This window comes from Stegodyphus dumicola, chromosome 5, assembly GCF_044657685.1.
Source record: "Stegodyphus dumicola isolate Sdum_Otavi_A_Nest chromosome 5, ASM4465768v1".
Lineage (NCBI taxonomy): Eukaryota > Metazoa > Arthropoda > Arachnida > Araneae > Eresidae > Stegodyphus > Stegodyphus dumicola.
Window position 1 is genome coordinate 125,765,165 of NC_140772.1, and position 23,301 is coordinate 125,788,465.

The following is a 23,301-nucleotide window of genomic DNA, read 5'->3' on the forward strand; positions in this document are numbered from 1 at the left end:
CTTGTATTTTGGTTACTTGTATACTTGTTCCGGAACAGCTGTTAAAGGAGTCCCTATAATAAAGCGTCCAGGTGTTAGAACTGTCAAATCATTGGGATCACTGGAGACCAGTGTTATTGGTTTCAAATTTAAACATGCTTCAATTTGTGCAATTAGAGTTAGAAACTCTTCAAGTCAAAATTTGAGTTTCATCACATTTCTTTAGATGCAGCTTCATAGATCTAACAGCTGCCTCCCATATGCCACCACGATGTGGAGAAGCCGGCGGGTTGAATATCCACCTTATGTTTTCGTTTGATAACCACCTTTGAACTTCTGATTTTGACTGGACAGAAGAAACTGCTTCCTTGAGGATTTTATTTGAACCTATAAAATTAGCTCTACAATCACTTCTTATTTCTTGGGTTTTTCCTCTCCTTGAAGCAAATCGTTTTAGAGCAGCTAGGAATGCTTCACTTGATAAGTCGCTAACAATCTAAATGGATAGCCTTTGTAGCTAAACAAATGAAAATACAGGCATAACATTTAATTGGTCTTATACCTCTTCTCCTTTGAATTTTCACAGCAAATGGGCCAGCATAATCAACGCCAACCTTTGAAGAGGCTCTACTTGCAGGTAGTTCTCCCATTAATTGAGTAGATGTTGCTGCTCGAACTCTGCAACATTTTATGCATTTTTAAATTTCATTCTTTTCACTTATTATCCAGTATTTCTGTCGTATTGCAGATAACATTAAGTGCAACCCTCCGAGTAAATGTTTTTCGTGATAATGCTGTATTATTAATTTTGAAACGTGATTATTATTTGGCAATATAACGGGATGTTTACTTTCTTTGGAAATTTCTGCGTTTCTTAATCTACTCCTGCTCTTAAAATTTCATTCTCATCTAGAAATGGATTAAGTGAAATGATTTTGCTTTTAGTTTTAATCAGTTGTCCTGTCTTTAAAGCCTTTATTTCTTCTGAAAATTCATTAAGTTGAACATTTCTTATAATAAATTCTGAAGACTTCCTTAACTCATAGGTGTTAAGCACACCAGATTTCTTTTCACGAGCAGATTTATAATTGTTCACGAAGTGCAGAACATATGCCATTATTCCGATAACTTTGTTTAAATTTCCTAACAAATCAAGATTTAGTAACGTTTCTTTAGATTCCACAAGTGTTTTCAAAGTAACACATTTTCGTTCTTCAAAAACGTTTTGCAAGTCAGCTTCGGTATTCATTTCGGTTATGTGATGTCGAATATCTACTTCTGAAAGCCAAGGTGGCCCAGAAAAACCGATCACTATCATTAATTAGAGCTTCAGCATTCACCCCCCTCGTAAGTTTATCAGCAGGGTTGGTCCTCCCACTGCAAAAGTACCAGTTGTTTAAATTTGTTTTCTCCTTGATTTCTACACACGATTTCTAACAAATTGTTTTCACTCATTGGCATATCCCTTGATCCAGTGAATGCAAATTTGAGAATCAGTCCAGTAAAATGTATTTAAATGTATTTCCCTTATCCAACTGCGGAAATATCGATTGCAAATACGAACCTAATCTTGCAGAAATTAATGTTCCCAAAAGTTCAAGCCTAGGGAGTGTTACCCTTTTTAATGGAGCTAAACGGGATTTCGACATTATGAAACTTATTTTACATTTATTTTTCTTCTCAAATCTAAAATATGCTACAGCACCATAACACCTGGGACTGGCATCAGAAAATATGTGAACTTCTATAAACTTCCAACACATATCACTGAAGTACTGTCTGGGAATTTCGAAAAACTTTATTTTTTCAACTTCTTTTAACCATTCCTGAAATATGAATTCTGTATCAAGGGGAACACTTTCGTCCCATTGAATATTCTTTTTCCACATAGTTTGCATTAACAGTTTAATTCGAACAGTAAATGGATTCAAAATTCCTAAGGAATCAAACAGCATGCCACATGCTGCTAAAATGATGTGTTTAGTTATTTTAAAATTTTGTATCTTCTCAAACTGAGATACATCTATTTTAAAATTATCATTGACATTGTCCTAGATAAGGCCTAAAACTTTCAACGGTATCAAAGAGTCTTCAGATGTCTCATGACAGTCAACTTCATTAAGTTTCCATAGTTCCTTCAGCTCAGGTGAGTTTGAAACCCATCTACGTAAATTCATACTGGCCTCGCTAAGAATGAAAATCATGTCCTTGCTTAAATGTAAGGCCCTTGCTACATTAACTGTCCCAGAAAATTAAGTCATCTACGTAAAGCTCTTTTAACATACTGCATGCCTCCTCGTAGGCATCTTCATACTTTTTAAAATGCAGTTTTATTGTAGCTGTTAATAAATAAGGTGAGCACTTGACCCTGAAAGGGTCTCGATTGTGTTGGAGAACCTGTAAGTTGCGATTACTGTGATCGAGATTTGACCCTCCTTCATTTATCCACAAAAACTTTAAAAAATCCCTATTTTCGTTACCTCTAAAAATGCACGCTGAATGTCAGCACAATACGTGATTGAATGTACCCTGAACTTTGCTGATAATCTTTAGCAAGTCGGAATTTAAATTAGGTCTGCTTTCCAAATAATCGTTAAGTGATAAATTTTCCGTACTTTTCGAAGAAGCGTCAAAAACTATTCGAACCTTTGTAGAATCCTTCTGCTTGCGCACTACTGCATGATGAGCCATGTAATACCCCGTTTTCAAATTACCATTTAAATACGTATCTACCGGTTCCACTATACCATCTCTCAAGTGTTCATTAATTATGTCATTATATTTTAAATACAGCTCTCTATTTTTCTTACACTTATTATTTAAAAATAGTAAACACTTTTGCAATTTTGTAATTATTAGTTAAACCTTCAACACCCTCTTTCCACAATAATCGAGTCTCATACCTTTTATTCTAGTAGGCTGTATTTTGTTCAAATGACTTATTTATCTTTTTTTTTTTTTTTTTTTTCTGATCTTTATTTTCTGAATTTCTTTATTTCTTTATCTGATCGAAATATTTCTTTATCTGAACTTATACCAATTGCTTCTAATTCCCATAATTTTTTAACTCTTTCATAATCTAAGTCCTCATTTACAATGGAGGACTTTCTAAGGGAAACTGGCTCGTATACACGTTACACATGGGGAAAACCACGAAAACACCCATGCAGCCAGCCCGTTCGCGGGATTCGAACCTCGGACCGAACTACCAGTGTTCAGCGACTTTACCGCTGAACACTGGTAGTTCGGTCCGAGGTTCGAATCCCGCGAACGGGCTGGCTGCATGGGTGTTTTCGTGGTTTTCCCCATGTGTAACGTGTATACGAGCCAGTTTCCCTTAGAAAGTCCTCCACGAAAGGCATCCCTCCCCTTTGGCAGATAGCCCTAGTGTGCTTTGCCGTAATTAAATACACCACCACACCACACCATTTACAATGGTTATATGATTAACTCTTGCCTCCTTACAATTTGATCCTTCATCCTTGCCTTGAATTACAAAACCAAAAGTGCTTTCTGTTGCGACTAATTTTTCTGTTTGTTTAATTTCGTTTTGGTGAATGGAATTACAAAACTGTTTCCAAAATTCAAGCCAAGGATCACCATAATATTTTGTAATCATTAATTTTGGCAATTTTAAAGTATTAACTTCACAAGTTTTCAACTTTGGAGATACTATTTCCTCACTAGAATTTCTAGATTCAACTTTACACACATTTTTTCTTAATTGTTCCTGAATTTTACATTTAAAACTTATAATTCTTTCCTGACATTCTTGCGCAGAAATTACTTCTGTTTCTAATGCCTGTTCTGTAACTATAAGTTTTTCAATCTCAGAATCATATTGTTTTAACAACTGTGATTTTTCAAGTAACATTTCGAGTAATTCTATTAGTTTTTCATCTGAGGATTCGTCCTTTTTTAACAATGCAGGTTCTATTTCACTCATCAACTTCGTAGTTAAGCTACGCGTCACCTAAGTTACGCTAAAGTAACTAAGGAAACGCTCTTAAGTAAAGGCTAAGTTGTGTTTAGTATGCAACTTCTTTGCCTTATTTATAGCCTCCATTTTACCATTAAATTCTATCAACTATAATAATCAAGAACTTTGTGTATTCAACAATTCTATTAAAAATGGAAAAATGAAAAAGGGCGTACCTTGAATTCCTTCACATTAAATCTCAGCTTTTCAGTTATGAACTCACTACTTTTCTTCGTCCATTCTTCATCTCCATTAATCACGTCTGGGTTCGCCATAAAAAATGTACATATCCAAATGATCAGAAGGTTGTTGATGCGTGTTCCTTGATCTATTACACAAAGATATTTTACTGTACATTTATTTAAAAGTTGTATGCCACCTGGCATGTTTACAAGCGTTATGCCTCCAATGTACATGATACACATATTCTGCCACCTGGTATGTAAATTGATACATCATACTTGTTTTCTACCACCTGGCAGATACAATGCAGTTATATTAATTAGCAGTAATACGCCCAACATTTTTGGCGTGACTGCTCCCTTTAGGTTCTATAATGCAACCAACTCTTTGTGCGGTGTGCCCTCTGGCTACAAATCACCGAGGAGGCCAAAACATCTGCTATACATTATTGGCTATGTATGAGATTGGCAATGAAAGACAAGTTGTTCTACTAAATTTTGTCTTGCTTCTATCGTGCACTAAGACAAGTCTGAATTGTATTACTTTTGTTATTTATTATACTTACATCTATTTCTTTGCAAATGCTTAAGGCTTATCCGAGTCTTGAATAAATAAGGTTTATTCGAGGGCTGGTGCTAGATAACTTGATGCAGTCTCTATAGGACCTAAATTCTGCTCCCAAGCCCTTCCCTAAGTTCTAGGTTTTTGCCGTCTCTACATTTTGGGTCCCAGTGCTTTCCATAAATTCTAAATATTTTGTCATCTCTCAGTTTTGTTGCACGGTGCTTCTTTAAATTCTAAAGATTTTGTCTTTGGATTTTCGTCTTGGTCCTAAATTCTGCTCCCATTGCGGCCATACAAGCTCTGGCATTGGTTCTGGGTTTACATGCATAACAAATCAGTTACTCTTAATTCAAATATGTAAGCCCTAAATGTAATATTTTGGGCTATGAGTATCGTTAACAAAATCTATTTTTAGTGTTGTCAACATTTCTTAGCACATTTAACTTACATCTGTAATCATCACCAAGTGTAATGTCAACATAAAAGTTTACCTTACTCTTTGTTATTCAATTACTAATATAAAAAAAATGTTTAGGCATTAATGCATGAGTTACTCAAGTTGTCATGTGTTGATGAGCATGCACTGATGAAAGCAAAATATAATAAATAATGATTCACCAGGTTGGAAGCCGGAGATGTAAAATGTTTGTAGATGTAAAATCAATGATGTTTCTGTGTAGAATGTTTCAGTTTGAGATGTATGGCAAGTAGATATGCAGCTACGGATCCACATTAGTGATCACACATATTTATGCTAAAATGATATTTTTCTGTAATAACAAGGTATTTTATTTAGTGCCGAAGTGAAATTAAGAATAGGGACTCTCCGCATGTTTTACACTGCTGGCCACCCTAATTGCAGCAACAGGAAAGACAAGATATCACAACAAAATTTATTTAGTAGATAACATGTTAACCAAGTATCAAATGATTAAATTTATAGACTTCTGTGAAGTGTGGTTCCTTACAGAATCAGTAGCCAGAGTAGCCACCATTGTTGAAGATCACCGCTGCCACACGCCTCGGCATTGATTCAAAGAGACTGGATGTGTTCTTGGGGTACAGCAGACTAAGCAGCTTCCACACGTTGCCAAAGTTGATCTGGTGTGGCAGCTTGGGTCAATCGTTCAGCAATCATGGACCACATGTTTTCTATTGGTGAAAGATCCGGAGAGCGAGCCGGCCAAGGAAGCAATTCAATCTGGCGACTGATGAAGAACCCTTGGACAATGCGTACCACATGTGGCCACGCATTATCCTGTTGAAATATGGCTGTGGGCAAGCCCTGACGGTAAGGAAGGACAACTGCTCCAACACCTCAGAGATGTAGGGCATGCTGTTTAAAATACTGGCAATGCGTACTAGAGAAGTGCAAGAGTGATATCCAATATCACCTCATACCATAATACCTGGTGCAGGATCAGTTGTGGCGGTGCATAACACAGCTGTTCAGCATCCTCTCTCCACGGTGTTTCCAGACTTGAATCCGACCATCGTGGTATTGCAGACAGAAGCGTGACTCGTCAGTAAAGAGAATTTCATTTCATTCTACCATCCACATCCTTCTTTCATCGCACATTGGCTGCGAAGAAGTCTGTGGTTCTGCGTCAAGGGTAGACGAAGCAATGGACGTCTTGCAGACAGACCACTCTGCTGTAAATGGAGTTGAATAGTACATGCAGACACTGGATGATGTGTTACCGACTGAATGTGCTGTGCTATGGTTTGTGATGTGACTGAGCGATATGTCACTGCCATACGCACAATGTTCCTGTCCTCACGTGAAGTGGTGCACTGAGGTGGATGCGATCGAACACGTCGGTCCGTCTTACCCTCCTGCATCCATCGGTCACATATCCGAATTACAGTTGTTTGGTTTCGTCCAGCACGACTACCGATTTCCCTGAAAGATAATTCACACTCTCGGTATGCCACTATCCTTCCTCTGTCGAACTTGGATACTTGATCAAACGATGATCACTGTTTACTATGAGGCATAATTGATAGTTTTTTTGAAAAAAACCACAAGAAAAACACAATTGCCAAACTTGAAATTGTCAAAAACTCCAAGCCTTAAATAGCGCTTTGAAGTGGCGCCACAGGCGCATGTGATGTGCGTCTGCACTGAAATTCTAATCATTTGCATATCTCACCTCCGCTAATGCATTTTGTAAATTTAATGTTATTTGCATGCTTCCTTAAGGTTGTTGCATTTACGGTGGCCAGCAGTGTATTGGGGGGGGGATCAAATGCATATACGTAAAGCATGAAGGAAAAAAAAAGGTTGTTGGGGGCTTTAATGCCTGGATTTTAGATCATTCCTGATATTGGATGTCCGCAGAAATTTTCAGTGTTTTGTATTAAGCCGAAGTTTTGTCCCAAATTATAAATTTTGGAGAAAAGTTTAGTTGCTGTGCGAAGTAAATTTTTTTCTTTTACAGGAAAGTTTTCCAAATATTGAACTCTCAATTTTTCTGAATATATATGTATTATATATGTATGAATCTACTGATATAAAATACATAAAAGTAAGAAATATTAGCTGTTAATGGTCTATAGGTAGGAGTTAAAAATTAAGGAAATACAGTGGTACCTCGCGATACGATCTTAATCCCTTCCTGAACCGGGATCGTATAATGAACAATGTAATCTTATGTAATTTAATTAATTCGTGCAATGCCCCATACATAAACACCAAAATCGATTATACGTAATAATAATTAGTCACAAAATAGTATATTAAGTACCACATACACACAATAAACATTTATACCACATTTATAAATTAAAATAACCTTATAAATAAATAAAAAAATAAAAAGAAAAATTAATTTCACTTACCGTAAAGTACTGTACAGTCAGCGAGGGATAGTTTTTATTACAACACTGATAAATTACGCACAGCGTTTATAAAACTTAGACACAGTAAAAAACTTAAAATAAATTTTTTTTTTATAATTTTTATCTTTTGTAATTTTTTTTTTTTTTTTTTTTTTTTTTTTTTAACTAACTGAACTTAAATTTGAGGTGATACATCATCATCTTCACTTTCCTTTCTAGTTTTCTTACTAGAAACACTCGCTTCTTCACTTTCTGGGGCACTTCTCTTCAAAAAATATCTATCTAAAGAAGCCTGTTTCTGTCGACTCCTCAAAATGTTTCGAAAATGACTCATACAAATGTCATTCACGTTGTCCATTGCACGAGCTGCACGCATTTTTTCTGGGTGCTTTTTTTCAATAAAACTGTTTAAGTTTTCAAACCAACCGATGGCTTCCCGTATTTCCGTAGATGTCAGTACCACCTCCACCTCCTCCTCAACCCTCGAATGATGTTCCTCTTGAAGATCGCTGATTTGCATCGCCTCCAATGCCTTCAAGTCGTCAGTGTTGAGCTCCTCCTTGTGCCCGTCGAGTAGTTTGTCAATATCAGCCTCATCGACAACAAGCCCCAAAGACTTTGACAGAGAAATAATCTCCTCCAATGGAACAGGATCATTCACAGCTTCTTCTTCAGTAGGGATTTTGAAACCCCCAAAGTCTCGTTCTGCAACCACAGCTGCCCAGAGTTTCCTCCATTTTGAGTTCAAGGTGCGCCTTGAGAGCTCACCCCATGCCTTTTCTATGATTTTTAAGCAATGGACAATGTCGTAGTGACTATTTCAAAACTCACGGAGTGTGAGTTGCGTGCTCTCTGTCACTTCGAAGCATCGTTTGAAAAGGTGCTTCGTGTAAAGCTTCTTAAAATTAGCAATGACTTGCTGGTCCATAGGCTGGAGGATGGAAGGGGTGTTCGGTGGCAGATAGAGCACTTTGATGAAGTCAAAGTCGGGATGTATCTGTTCTTCACGGCCAGGAGGATGAGCAGGATCATTGTCGAGCACTAGGAGGCATTTTAGAGGAAGACCATTCTCCTCTAAATATTTTTCACTGCAGGTCCAAAGCAGCAATTAACCCACTCAACAAATAAAAGCCTCGTGACCCAGGCTTTGGCGTTGGACCTCCAAAAGACGGCGAGCTTATCCTTCGACACATTATGTGCCTTGAAGGCACGAGGATTTTCTGAGTGGTATACCAGTAGGGGTTTTATTTTTAAATCCCCAGTGGCATTTGCACATAGGGCAAGAGTAAGCCTATCCTTCATGGGTTTGTGTCCAGGAAGTTTCTTTTCTTCTTCTGTGATGCATGTACAACGGGGCATTTCCTTCCAGAAAAGCCCTGTTTCATCACAGTTGAAGACTTGTTGAGGGATGTAGCCTTCATCGAGGATTAACTTTTTGAAGGTCTCGATAAATTCTTGCACTGCTTTTTCATCGCCGCTGGCAGCTTCCCCATGCCTGACCACGTTATGTATCCCCGATCTCTTCTTGAATCGTTCAAACCACCCATGAGATGGTTTAAACGTTGGGGCCAACGACTTCATATAACAGGTAGACGGCTCACCCACAGAGAATTCATCTGCTAGGTTGTCTCCAACATATACCACGTGACTAATGCTCTTGGCGCTCTTGGGGAGTGATAGCTTAGGCTGTTCATCGCCAGTTTGGCCCGCTTTTGACATGGCAGGTAGTGCTTTTTATTTCCGTCTGCTAGCAGTCAGCAGACAACGGCCTCGAATTAGGTTGTTCGATTTTTTACAATTATATTTAGATATAACTTAACCCCTTTTTTCCTGAATATTTTATCTATATTTTTAATAATCGCTTTAAATTTTTTGCACCATTGTTTAAGATGTTTAGGTTAAATAATTTTAGGAAGAAAATCTAAAATAAATAATAAAAAATTGAGATGGAAACTTTAATTTTGAATAACGTTAAAAAATTAATTGCACTACTGTTATAATATGTGAGAAGGTAAAAAAATCTCGTTTAATTTTAATGCATTGCATCCTAAAGAGAAAAAGAATCACATTTTATTATATGTATTTATGCCATTGATTGCCTCTCTTTACTACTTATTACTATTTATTATTTATTACTGGAACTCTTACTCTTTACTATTTATTACTGGAACAAAATAATGCACTCTCTTTTCTTGAGATTATATTACTGGGACAAAATAATGCAATCTTAATTATTGATTTCCACACTCATGTGTATGTCATGGTGGGGATCAATACATCTTATTAACTATAACAAATATTTTATATTGAATATGTATCAAACGGTAACAAACTTCAACTCAGTATTTATTATTAGGATCAAAACGATATTACAGTTAAAAATTCTCTCACTCTCCTTTTTTTTTAAATACTATTTAAAATATGGTAAGTTTTTCACATCACATTTTTTCAATTATAATAAATTTCTAACAGCATCGTAGATGAGACAGAATTATAATCCAGATTATTTTTATTTTAATTGATTTTATAGAAAATAATGATAAAGCATTGAGCTTTATAAAAGTAATCTGATTTTTAAAATAATGCTGTTTAACTGTTTATGTTCAATGTTGCATGAATCAAGATCTTCAGCTTTTTTTTAATAAAGTAAACATATCGCACAATCTTTTCTCAATAATTTAATGCTAATAATAGCATTTTTCTTTCTTATACAATATGGCTGAAACTTTCCAACCAATTCAACAGAGATAGTAAAATGACAAAAATACTGAAAATAAAATAATAAATCATGCAGTTTTAACTTACCTATGAAAGGTTACAAGTCCTCCTTTCACGAAACTTTCTTTACATCCGTAGGCGCTGCAGCAAATAACCATTTTTACTTAAATTTTATGTGACCAAGCAGAGCAGCAGTCTTTCGTCCCATAGAAAGCAATGTAAAGTATTTCCGGACTTTCAGAATTCGCGCAGCAGTCACGTGACACTAATGTTGGAACCGGTTGAAGGTTGCAATACGCTCTCTACCAGTATACTATCTCGTTGGTTGGGGCCTCTTGTGTTGATGTCCCTTCGCCTCCTTCGTCTCTCTGGGCTTTTGCGAGGTCTTCAAAGATCGCAGTGGCTTTATGGCATATAGCAGCTTGTGTTATCGTATCACCAGCAATTTCCTTCTCTTTTATCCAAATAAGAAGAAGAGTCTCCATCTCGTCATTAAGGGCAGTTCTATTGTATGAGAAGGTGGTTTGCAGACTTGCTGGCTTTAATGGCTTCTTTATTCTTTATAATGGTACTAATCGTCGATTGGTTTTGTCCATATGCATTAGCAATAGCCATGATGCGCATGCCAGTTTCGTATTTTTTTATAATTTCCAACTTCACTTCCATGGTTATTGATGACTTTCTTTTCCCCTTATCACCACCAGCACTAGAAGCACATTTAGGACCCATGGCAAATAAAGTTTATCACAAAATAATATTACGATCACACAATCACAAGAATATCATATGAACTGTATGAACGCCATGCGGTATCGAGAAGGAGAGAACGATATCACATCAACACTTTGTGTGGACTCGGTATCCTACGATGCCGTGATGCTGACCAATAGGAGAACAGGATTTATAGAGAAAGGAAGATGACATCACATCGACCAATACCAGAACAGCTTGAATAGTGACGTATTGAGGCTTGCTGAGTGACGCGTGAGGTTTGCCCGTAGCGCGCCAACTTCAAAACAATTTCAAGCGGCAAGAGATATTGGGATCGCATTGCGAAAAACGTATCGTTTCGCAAGCACGAATATTTGCGATATTCTACTTCGTATCTTGAACACATCGTATCGCGAGGTACTACTGTAATGTGGTTTGGATATGCAGTACTATTTGGCAGATTTCAAAATTTTCAAAATGCAGGTTTGAAAATTGTAGCTATTAAGATACACTGGTGTAAAATAAGAGGTTTCATAGAAGTTATGAAAATTTAATCCATGAAAAGAAGGTTGGATCCATGAAATTAGGTCAGAATACAAGAAATTCAGGAAATCATTTTATTGTTGAAATGTGCTTCATATTTTTGACTAAAATGACTTCAGTATGATACAAACTTTTGACTAAAATGTTTTAGTATGGAAAACTACCACCAGGCTTAATAATACATGCTGATTATGGGCTAAATGCATAGTGCAGATGAAGCACAATAAAAATTGATCATCAGTAATCTGTTTTAACCAGTTGCAGTTAGTAAATTTAATCAAATTAAAGAAGAGTTAAAAAATGCAAGGTAAAAAAGCATTAAAACTGCTCTTCACACCTAGTTAATTGTGGGTTCAAATCACAGTGAACTAAGTAGCTTCATAGTTTTTCCCCAAGGGTAGTGTGAATACGAGCCATTTTCCTTTAAGAATCGGCCCTTTCTTTAAAAACAAATGTGCTGTCAATTTCTCGCTTGCTTAAGTATATTTTGACACATTGCAAACTACATTTTAATTTTTAAAAATTTTTCTAATACTATACCAGAATTATACTGATTTTTTCTTTACAATTCTGTGATACATAATTGATTCTTTAGTATTTTGCTCTGTTAAATTCATTGTTTAACAAAACAACTGTTAATTCGCTTTTCCCTATGTCTGTTCATTAATAGAGTAGATTGGTTTGAGACAGAAACGTTTTTATAATGGTTCTCAGTTCGAGCTACTCCTTGGAAACATACTGAAGATGCCCTTCTTTCCCTTAGTAATATCCTGCACTGTGGAAAGCAAATCAAGTTTACAGTAGTTCTTATTTTTCTGGATATTAAAGGTGCCTTTAATAATGCTTAGTGGTCATCTGTCTCAAAAATTCTAAACGAAGCTGGTACACCACAAAATACCTATAACCTACTTAAAAGCTTCTTAAGTGGGAGGACCTCTGAGCTTCTGCTTAGGTCCAAAAATAAGGTTTATTCTTTTATAAAAGGTTTTCCTCAAGGTTCTGTGACTGGTCCTACTTTTTGGAACATAATGATAAATGATGTTTTAAGTCATCTTAACGGTTGTTTAAAAATTGCATTTGCAGACTACTTACTTTTAATATTCCAAGGAAAGCTTTTGACTAATTTTTCTTTTCAGAGTACAAGCAGTGGTGGAGTTTTATCTCCAATTCGGCAACTCTCATAAACTCACTTTCAGTCCTTCAAAAAGTAAAGCAATGATTGTTTCAAAAAATGTTGATGAACAAAATTTTGCCCCATTGATATTCGATGATCCGTACTTAGAATTTGCAGAACATTTTAAGGTCCTTAATGTCATTTTTACCCAAAAATTACGCTCAATTTCTTTATGCTAAATGTGAAAACATTATTAATAGTCTTCACCAAATTGCCAGAAATTTTTGTAGAGTAAGCTACAAAGTCAAGAAACTGATATATAAACAGTCCATTGTGCCATTCATTTCATGTGGCTTTTGTGCTTAGGGACATGTTCTTGCAAAGAAGATTACAAAATGAATCTGAGAAAGACTCAATGGAGAATTCTTCTTTGTATTACAAAGTGTATTAAAAAAGAAACGAAACTTTTGAAATAGTGTGCGAACGGCAGAGGTAATGCTCTGCGGCTACCATTTATCCCATTTCACTTTAACTGTTAGTTGGCAATCTACAGTCACTGAAATGAGCACATGTGCAAGCCATTTGTCAGATTAGTGCCGAAGTGACAATTAAAGATCTTGAAGAACAATATGTTTGTGAAATTTTGCTACAAACACTGCAAAACTTTCACAAAGATATTTCAGTTGCTTACCCAAGCATGTGGGAAGGACTGTATGAGTTTCTAGTGATTCAAGTGTTTTAAGTGTTTTGAACATGGAAGAATGTCAGTTGGTGATGATCCCAAGCCTGGACGAACTTCTACATCAACAGATGATAGTCATGTTGAGAGAGTTTGTACTGTGTTTCGTGAAAATTGCCGTTTAATTGTTTGAGAAGTTGTTGATAAAATGGGCATCAGTGCTGGATCATGCTATCAAATTTTGAGTGACAAATTTGAGATGCTCCACGCCTACAAAATTCGTGCTACATTTGCCGAATGATGTACAGAAACAAGCTCGTTTCGTAATGAACCAGGAACTGCTTGCTGCTGCCAGTGACAATGAAAACTTTTTAAAGAAAATCATAACAGGCAGTGAGCTGTGGGTCTATGGCTATGATACTGAAACAAAGGTGCAGTCATCTCAGTGTGTGGGCGAAGTGTCTCCTTGTTTAAAAAAATTTGATGTGTACACCACATGACTTCCTTGTACGGAATATTAAATTATACACAATTTTTCTTGCATTTTGTTTAAACTTATTGGATTTAATTATATCTACTTCGCCGACAGTGCATAAACCACAATAGAAAAAGTGCATTCTTTAAAATTCACTCTATTTGTTTACCATAGCGACACTCTGGCGTTAGGTTCACTTAACAGTATTATATTTCGTTCATATTATAACTCAGAATGCACAAAATTTTTATCATTTAAAGAATTATCTAGTTGTTGTCACATGTTCTATTCAAGTACTATAATGAAGCTAGAACGATGTTTAAAAGAAATTAAGCAAACAAAACGAAAAAGAAACAGTTTTTCACAGACGATTGAGTATTTCTCATTAAATTAATTCAGTTCTCACTTCGGGACAAGGCAAAAATACATAAAAACTCAAAATATCTCTACTAAAAATTACTAATTATTAAAAATTAAATTACTAATTATTAAAAATTAAGTAAATCTTAAACACTTATTTCCTCGAAAAAATTCCAGAAAGGATTAAGCATGATTTAAATCGCAATAATAAACGAAGGCGTTTATCTTTGTTGTTGCGAAGCTACGTTTCTCTAGATTGACAACAAATTCACTACTCAGCTGTTTCAAATGTAAACAAGCAATGGCCGCCATCAAAATAGGCTTAGCGGCACTTAAACAACTTTTAAATTGTTGATAATTCTAAAAATATTGTATACAGATTTACTAAAGGCATAAAACCCTTAACCAGAAGATAAAAACAATATAATTCAATCATTTTTAAAGAAAAAAATGTACGATTTAGAAACATATAAGAGTAAAGAAACTGAGATCACTGAGCCGGGTAACAGAGTGGATATATTTATAAATATATTTATATACGTTTGGCGTGGCCGATTGAAACCAAGATACGAGGTGCACATCTGTATGTTATAGTAGTCCTATATACAAAATTTCAATGTTCTGAGGCTACTCATTTTTGAGTTATGCGAAATACGTATGTAAGTACGTTCGTACATACGTTTGTACAGACGCCACGAAAAATTCTCTTCACAATTCATTTTAAAGCACTTTTTTAGTTTTTTTGGAGGAAAAGAGTCTTTTATTCTGTCCTTACGTACAGATATGACGCAAAAACATCGTTAAATTGCTTTCGAAAGCGGTCAAAGTGGATATTTTCGTTGAAATATGCTGCCTGAAGCTTTTCGCGATTACAATACTTCCTTTTTACTTCGTACAAGGAAGTAAAAAGCACGTATGTGCTGATCAAAGATCGGTAGTGTTTTTTGACTGTAAAGGCATTGCCCATGAGGAATTTGTACCACATGGTCAGATAGTAATCAATGAAATTACCAGGGAATTCTAGTGTATTTGAGGGATGCTGTGAGCAGGAAGAGGCTTGAATTATTGAAAAACCAAATTTGGATGTTGCATCATAGCAATGTGCTGGCTCACATATCGCTCTTTTGCGCACCATTCAACATATTCTTAACCTAGCCCCAGAAGACTTTTTCCTGTTTCTCAAACTGAGAACTATATTGAAAGAACTTTTTTTCCCAAAATGCAACAAGAGACCAGTGTGCCATCCCTGAAAGTGTGAAGTATGTTCCAGGAGGCTTTCCAAAAATGGAAGAAATGATGGGAACAGTGTATTGCCAGTAGAGGGGATGCTTTGAGGGGGACAACACTTAAAACATTGTACAATAAGCAATAAAAATGTTACAACAAAAGTTTGGTTTCTTTTTTAACACACCTTACATTAGTGGTGATAGAACACTTATGTTATAAGGCTGCTTTTATTGTTGCAGGAGTTCTGCATATTGTTTTTGAAACTGAATCATAGGGGTAATATTTTTGAGGCATTGGGTCAGCTGATACTTTCGAAGACTACATAAATGTACCCTTCTCTGTTATTATTCTTCCAGCTAGCTACTTTAGAGCACATAAATTTTTGTGATTATAAAGAAAACTGATGAAGAGCCTTTTTCTTATGGTTTTCTTTACAGATGGCAGAAAAATGAATAATGTAGTGAGTCTAGCATTTGTTATTTTTGAAGACCAACCTGAGGTTCGCTATTTTAAGCGCCATATTTGAAATGAATGTGTAGTTTTTCAAACAGAACTTATCTATATTTATCTTTTCATCAAGTGGATCAAGGATACTGCATCCTCTATAAATTTTGATTCTGTTTCTTTTCTCTACTTTTTGAACAGTATCACTAAGAATACTTGATTATTTGAATAGTATTACTAGGAGAGTTTCAATCAACAAACTGCTGTTTTTGAAAGTTTGTTGTTTGTTGGTTGAAACTCTCTTAGGTGTTTACTTAGAAATAGGGAAAATGATATTCATTTTGCTTGTGTGCGTGTTCATCATGGAATTTGTGGAAATAAAAGAGCTGATTTCTCATTCAAAGGTGCTTTAAATTTACCTATCGCCAACAATATTAATTTACAAAGAGTTATTAAAGTCCTTTTATTATAAAAAGCTTTTATATAAGGGGAATGAAAATAATATTCCACCTTGTAATGTCGGGTGCTTTCCTTCTATTAGCCATAAACTGCACTCCAAGTCTTTCTACTTTACTAATTTTAAAATATCTCAGTTTTTATATGGTCATGGTAAATTTGCAAATTACCTGCTTTGCTTTAATCTAAAATCTGAAAAAAGTACCTCAGGATGTGTAATATGTAATTTTGTTCTTTTCCTGCACTGGCCCTAGATTATGCATGCAGAACAATTTAAAAAAGTGTAGTGTGACTTGGCCAGAGAACTTATCTGCTTTTGTGAAATCTGTATTGCTGTTGTTTTATGTTCTCTTGTCTCATTAAATATTACATGCATTATTAAAACATTAAATATTATATGCTGTCTCTCGCATGTAATATTTAATGTTTTAATTAAGTTACTTTTGTAAGCCTGTGTTGCACAGTTGTGGTGCTTAAGGAGATTGTACGTGTTAAAGGGGGGGAGGAAGTATCATCTCCTTCATTTTCAGAACGAGGCTGTTTGTATGATGAAGTGAAAATTTCTTGTGTTAGTTCAACAATGATAACAAGACAGTTTAGAATTCCAAAGTCCAAACCAGTGTTTCTAATTTTTAGATTTTGTCAATTAGATGACTTCAAGTTATTTTTATCGTGCACAAGTAAAAACATTCATTAAAAATAAGAAGGGGGAAAAAAGGCAGCAATTTGCGTTTAAGTAAATACATATATATATATATATATAAGATAAGGTAAAACAAAATACAATACAAAGTCCGAGATCCGGACGTTGAATATACGGAATGATCTAAAATACGGACCTCAAAGCCACCAACAACTTTTTTTTAGCCCAAAGGGCATTAGCCCAGAAGGGCTTAGTTTCGTTTTGGCATTTTGCACTGATTCACTATAAATGGTGAACCACTTTTTAAATTGTTGCTACCAAATATTAGAGCACTGTATTATACTTAAAGAAATTTAATAATGAAGAATCTGCACAAATGTATGTATGTTTCTCACATTAGGATAAAACAGTGATACTTAGAGCCATCAAATTTTGAATAACATATGTCTCCACCCGAATATGAGCATCTGGAAGCTTAAATTTGGAATCTGTTTTATTATCTACTTCATATGGTGTAAAACATTTATGAATTTTTTATTACGAAACTCAACGATTTTAAAGTGAGCAATGGCAACACTGTACAAAAAAAAACCCCATTTATTTCCAGCGTGCGAGACTGTGTGTTGGAAATTCTAAAGATATGTTCTTTTAAATATTTTATGATATCCAGGGCTGTGGAGTCAGATTCATGGAGTCGGAATCTAAGTCTGGCAGGTTTTGGGGTAAAAGGAGTCAGAGCTGGACTCACTAAAAACAGTTCGGCTCCGACTCCAGTTTTTGTTGGACAGTTTGAGTTTGAAATGAAATTTAAATGAATTGAAAAAAATTAATGACAAGCTGAGATATTATTTTTATTTATGGACTACATACATTAATAAATAATTATTTTCTATTTCATTGCCATATTAATAAATAAATATAAGGGAGGAGGATGGATGTGATATGTTCCATTACTGATTAAACTGGTTCATTTAGTTACAAATCTCACTGGCAAATTTAGGGAAGCAGCAACAGCAGCAAGAACTCCCAAAATTGATGCCATTCTGAGGAAGTGAGCAGGAAAAGGAGCAATTATTGATCAAGCAATGCGATAAGGAAGTACATATTTGATGATAAAGAGGTTTTTAGAATTAAGAACTTTTTTAGAAGATGTAGATAACCCTAATGTTTCACTAACAGAAAGACTGGGAAATGATCTTGCAGAATTGGAAACTCTTCTTTCTACACCGTATATAGCCACAAAAAAGCTACAATCTGAAGAATTGACAGGAGGCGAGATTAGAAGAATGGGGTGTTTGTTCTTTCTGAGGGTTTATTGCAGAAGGAATCATTTGTTCAACGAAGAAAAGAGAAACTAGTTTGCTAGACAATGAGATCTTGCTGGGTTCAATATATGTAGATTCGAAACACCCAGTTTTCTTGGATGACAAACAAATTAAAAAGGCAAAGATAGCCATCTATGAACTTTCATTAAAAATAAAATTATTCTCGGAACAATTGGAGAATTCGATTCAGGAGAGTCAAACTGCAGACATTGCAATTGAGTCTCTCTCATTTTCTTCCAGTGATGAATTAGATTTTGAGATATGTTTTTGGATAATATTGAAAAGGCTAAGGCAAAGCGAATGAAAATAAAGACCCAAGAGCCTTTAGATATAAAAATGATAAAATACAAAAAAGATTTCTACACAGCCTTTGAAGAAATAGAGAAATATGATTGTGCTTGCAAGACACCTCTTTTAGAACTTACAAAAGTCTATCCTGAAAAGTTAAAAGAAGTAGCCTTAACAGGAACAGCTCTTCTTCCTACTCAAGTCAGTGTGGCTAGACTCTTCTCAGCTCTGAAGTTTATCAAATCGGATCTATGGCACTTCAACAAGGATCTTGCCGAAGCTATACTGTTTCTTAGAAATAACTAATGTCAGCTTTTCCATTTCATAATAAATGCTAACTAATATAAATCATTTGCTATACCGTCAATTCTTTGCCTGTAGCATCTATTACTTCTTTTATATTAAAAAAATAAGCTGTAACCCATGTGTATATATTTACACAATTATATATATCAGAGAGTCAGAGTCATTAAAATTCCAGGAGTCAGAATTGGTCATTTTCCCTACCGACACCAGATCTCTGGATATTGCTGTTGAATTGAATTTTATGGTTTAAGTGCGAAGAACATGATATTTAATAAAGAATGGTAATGCACAAAACGTAAAAAAAAAAAAAAATGCTCCTTTGGGCATCCCATAAAATTTGAAAGCCTTCAGGTTTTTTTTAAATTATCCCCCCCCCGAATGCTTTACACATGTGCATTTGACCCCCCATAATAAAACATCTGGAGAGTCCCGATTCTTAATTTCTCTTTGGCACTAAATAAAATACCTTTTTATTGAAGAAATAACCTTTTTAGCATAAATTTGAGTGATCAGTAATTTAGCTCTGTAACTGTCTATCTGCGTACAATACATCCCAAACCGAAACATTCTACGTAGAAACGTTGTGAATTTTACACCTACTAATATTTTATATCCCTGACACTAACCTGGCGAATCATTATTTATTATATTTTGCTTTCATCAGTGCATGTTTGTCAACACATGACAACTTGAGTAATGACTCATGCACTGATGCTTAAGTTTTTTTTTTTTTTATATATTAGTAATTGAATAACTAATATAAAAAAAACTTATGTTGGTAACCTTTTATGTTGACATTACACTTGGCAATGATTACAGATTTATGTTAAATGCACTAAGAAATGTTCACCAGGAAAAATTTAACAAAAATTTCTTTTCATACGTTAAAAATAGATTTTTTTAATGATATTCTTAGGCCAAAATATTACGTTTAATACTATTTGAATTAAGAATAACTGATTTGTTGTTCACATGAACTGTCGTCAGAGCTCGTATGGCTGCACCAGCCAGCAAAATGTAGACAAAATTTTTGGAATTTAGAGAAGCAAAAAGCAATAAAATTAAAGGATGACAAAATTTTTATAATTTAGGGAAAGCACTGGGACCCAAAATTTAAGGGTGGAAAATTTAGAACTTGGGAGGCAGTTGGCTGCAGAATTTAAGACCCTTAGAGGCGGTAAGATATCTAGCACCACCTCTCCATAAGCTTAAGTATATGTGAGAATTTATTTATTCCTGACTCGGATAAGCCTTAAGCATGTACAAGAAACAGACATAAGTATCATAAATACCTAAACAAATACAATTCAGGCTTGATTGTCTCAGTGTGCAATAGGAGCAAGACAAATTTAGCGGAACAACTTGTCTTTTATCTCCAATCTCATGCTTTAGATCATAAAAGCTTCATTTCACATTTTTAATTTTATAATTTCTACATGCCATCTTATTAGATTTAAACTGGTGTTCTAATACCCAGAAAAATCTGAAATCTGGGATCCCTGAGGTCCGGATCTCAGACTTTCTACTGTATAAAGAATTTGATTATAAGTAGCTAATAAAGAATGGACTGCAGTATTTTGAAAGCCAAAAATTATATGAATTTTATGTTGATATATAAGGCTGTACAAATAAAAGGAGTTCTAACCTTTTGTCAGGTAGACGTATTGCAAAAATTAAAATTTTGAGTACAGTATATCTACTAGATTTATATATTTATTTATTTAAGTTTAAAACGATGTGTAAGTATGCATTTTATTTAATCAGATTAGAATTTTACTTATAGCAATATACATGTATTACAGAACTTAAATATAAAAATGAACAAATCATAAAACTTAAACATAACTTGTCAATAAACAGGTACAATGAATTAAAATAGTATAATTTTTTTAAATTGGTCAGTCATCTTCATAATGTATTTTTACAGTAATAAGCTGAAAATTCTTAACTGATTTTCTTTGTTTTTCCAGTTCAAGACATAGTGTTTCAGATGAATCGATTGCTTTCAGCACTTTCTCAGTATAATGAAAACTGTTATCGCCTGATGCAAGAAACAAACGTCTTTCCAATAGAATTAGATTTGCCTCAAACTACATTCCAGTATTCAGATACAACATTAACTCCAACCTATCATGATGATGATGAAGAAGAAGAAGAGGAAGATTGTGAAGTTCTAGTCATAGGAGAAGAAGCATTGCAGGAAAATAAGTCCGATGATGATCTTTTACAAGATTTCTTGGGAGGAGAAACAATGTCAAAAGAATTAATGTCTCTGAATCTTTTAGATGAATAACAGTGCAAAGAATGTATTTTTATTTGGCCAGTCATAAAAATGTTATTGTCTTAATTGAGAAATTTATGCATAATAGCATTTCAAACACAGTGCTTGCACAATCCTTTTTTTTTTTTTACTTTTTTTTTAATTCAAGAAATTTTTTTTCCCAAGGTGTCTCTAATACTGTGATAACACTTCATTTTGAGTTTTGTTATTATGAAAGAGAAATGATGTGTAAATGGATGCTATCTGCTTTTTATTGTTTGAAACTTTGTTTAACCAAATAATTTCCCAATATAATGGAAAATAATGATATAGGTTTTAGTGACCATGGAATGTAAAATTCTTTTCTTTTTACAGTTATAAATATTGGCTATTGCTGTGGTTAAATTAAAAAGAATTTTTCATGTTACGAAATCATTGATTCAGGAAGTTAATTGGACCTTAAAAAAAAATTCAATCTTAACTGTGATTCCTTATTTAGGACAATGAATCTATTAATTTTAAGATCTTGGCTTCCACTCATGTATTGATTAAATCATGCAAGTTTATATAACCCTTTAAAAATAGCTGGTGTTACCAAATCATTAAATGTAATATTTCCATGCTTAAAGAGTGTTTTAGTTTCTGTAATTTGAGAGACATTTTAAATGTTAAATATTAGTTTTTGTATTTTATATTTTTTATTATGTATAACATGATGTAAAAATTATACTTACTTGCACACATGATATTCACATTATTTACAATCATAAATTGTACCATGCTTAAAGATTGCCTGACCTGAACAAAAGAATCTCCAGTTGTTTAGAAGCAGAAGACTAATATTATTAATATAATAATTTACAAGCCAAATTAAAATAAGTTGAATGAACTATTTAAAGAAACAATCTTACTGAGCAGTGATAATCTTTATAGCTAGATGATAAAACTTTGAGTCTAAGATCAATTATTAACATATTTGAAACCAGATAATTAGACAAGGGGATAGGCATATTGTGCTTAAATACAAGACGATGAAGTGACCAAATATCTTGAATCATGGAATAGCTATAGATTTTAACGTAGTATGCTGCCTCCAGATAAATCCTAGAAAAATGTAGCAGATTCTGGAAATACTCCATAATTTTTGGGAATAGTCATTTTTGATACTACTGCGGCATATATGGATGTTAAGATATTTATGTGAAATCAGAAATGCTTTCTGTAATCAGATAATCATTTTAAAGAATCAGCAAAGTCCACAAAAGGAAGGTTTAGGAAACAATGTTTGGCTTCTCCTCTAGGTACTTAATAAAATAGATTGTAAATTTTAAGTGTGTATAAAATTTTGAATGAAATATCTTTGAAAAGAATTATGGAATGAAAAAAAAAAACTTGAAGGAAAGGACGTGAAGGAACATTTGCAACATAATGTTTTGATGAATGGGAATCATTTTATGATAAATGAACAATCATGTTTCTTTCAGTTCTATAAAATTAATGATAAAGCTTTGCATACTCACCACCATCTAGATAGATAAGGTCAGAGTGTGAAATGAAATATATCATGTCTGTGATGTCATGGTTAAGCGACCTTTGAATATCACCCTTTGGAACTTGGGGATCAGAAAGTAGTATTTTCAAACTAAAGATTTCTTGTTCTTCTAGCAGTTGTTCATAATCTTTTGTCTGACATGGCATAGTATTCATAGATATTATATTTATGAGTAATAATAATTATATTTATGAAATTTCTTTCATGTTATTTATCTTATCAAATATTGAAGTATGGGCTTTTTTATTGCATATACATTTCTTATGCAGAATAAGCATAATGGTCATCATACCTGAATGCAAAGGGAAATAATGGCAGGAGTCTGAAATTTCCCTCTATAACAATTTTACAGTATTATAATTCAGTAAATCTTTAATTTTCCTGTCCTGTGCATATTTGAAACTTGTTAGCATAAGTTTCCAAATTGTAAATATTAGTTACTCTAAGTTCAATGACATTGCTAAGCACTTTTGTCAAAAATTAAAATTGGCATCCATTTTAAAATTAAATGAGAAAATAATCATTGAACAGGGTTGCCACGCTACCTGGAAAACCGGAAAAAGTCAGGGAATTCGGAAATTGACCAAAAAATTCAGGGAAAAGTCAGGGAATTTAAGTGTTTTAGTCAAAATCTGGAAAAGTCAGGGAATTTCA

At 34.2% G+C, this 23,301-nt stretch overlaps 1 protein-coding gene across 2 annotated transcripts in view; it reads left to right on the plus strand.

Annotated features, from left to right (window-relative positions):
• Positions 1 to 21,182, plus strand: part of PICK1 (protein interacting with PRKCA 1) — a 113,666-nt gene extending 92,484 nt beyond the window's left edge. For both annotated transcript variants that reach the window (XM_085817032.1, XM_085817031.1), the window contains one exon: positions 20,806 to 21,182. In XM_085817032.1, coding sequence (XP_085673158.1) covers positions 20,806 to 21,128 — 323 coding nt within the window. In that variant the 3' untranslated portion in view covers positions 21,129 to 21,182. The remainder of the gene's footprint in view (positions 1 to 20,805) is intronic.
• Positions 21,183 to 23,301: the final 2,119 nt, after the last annotated feature.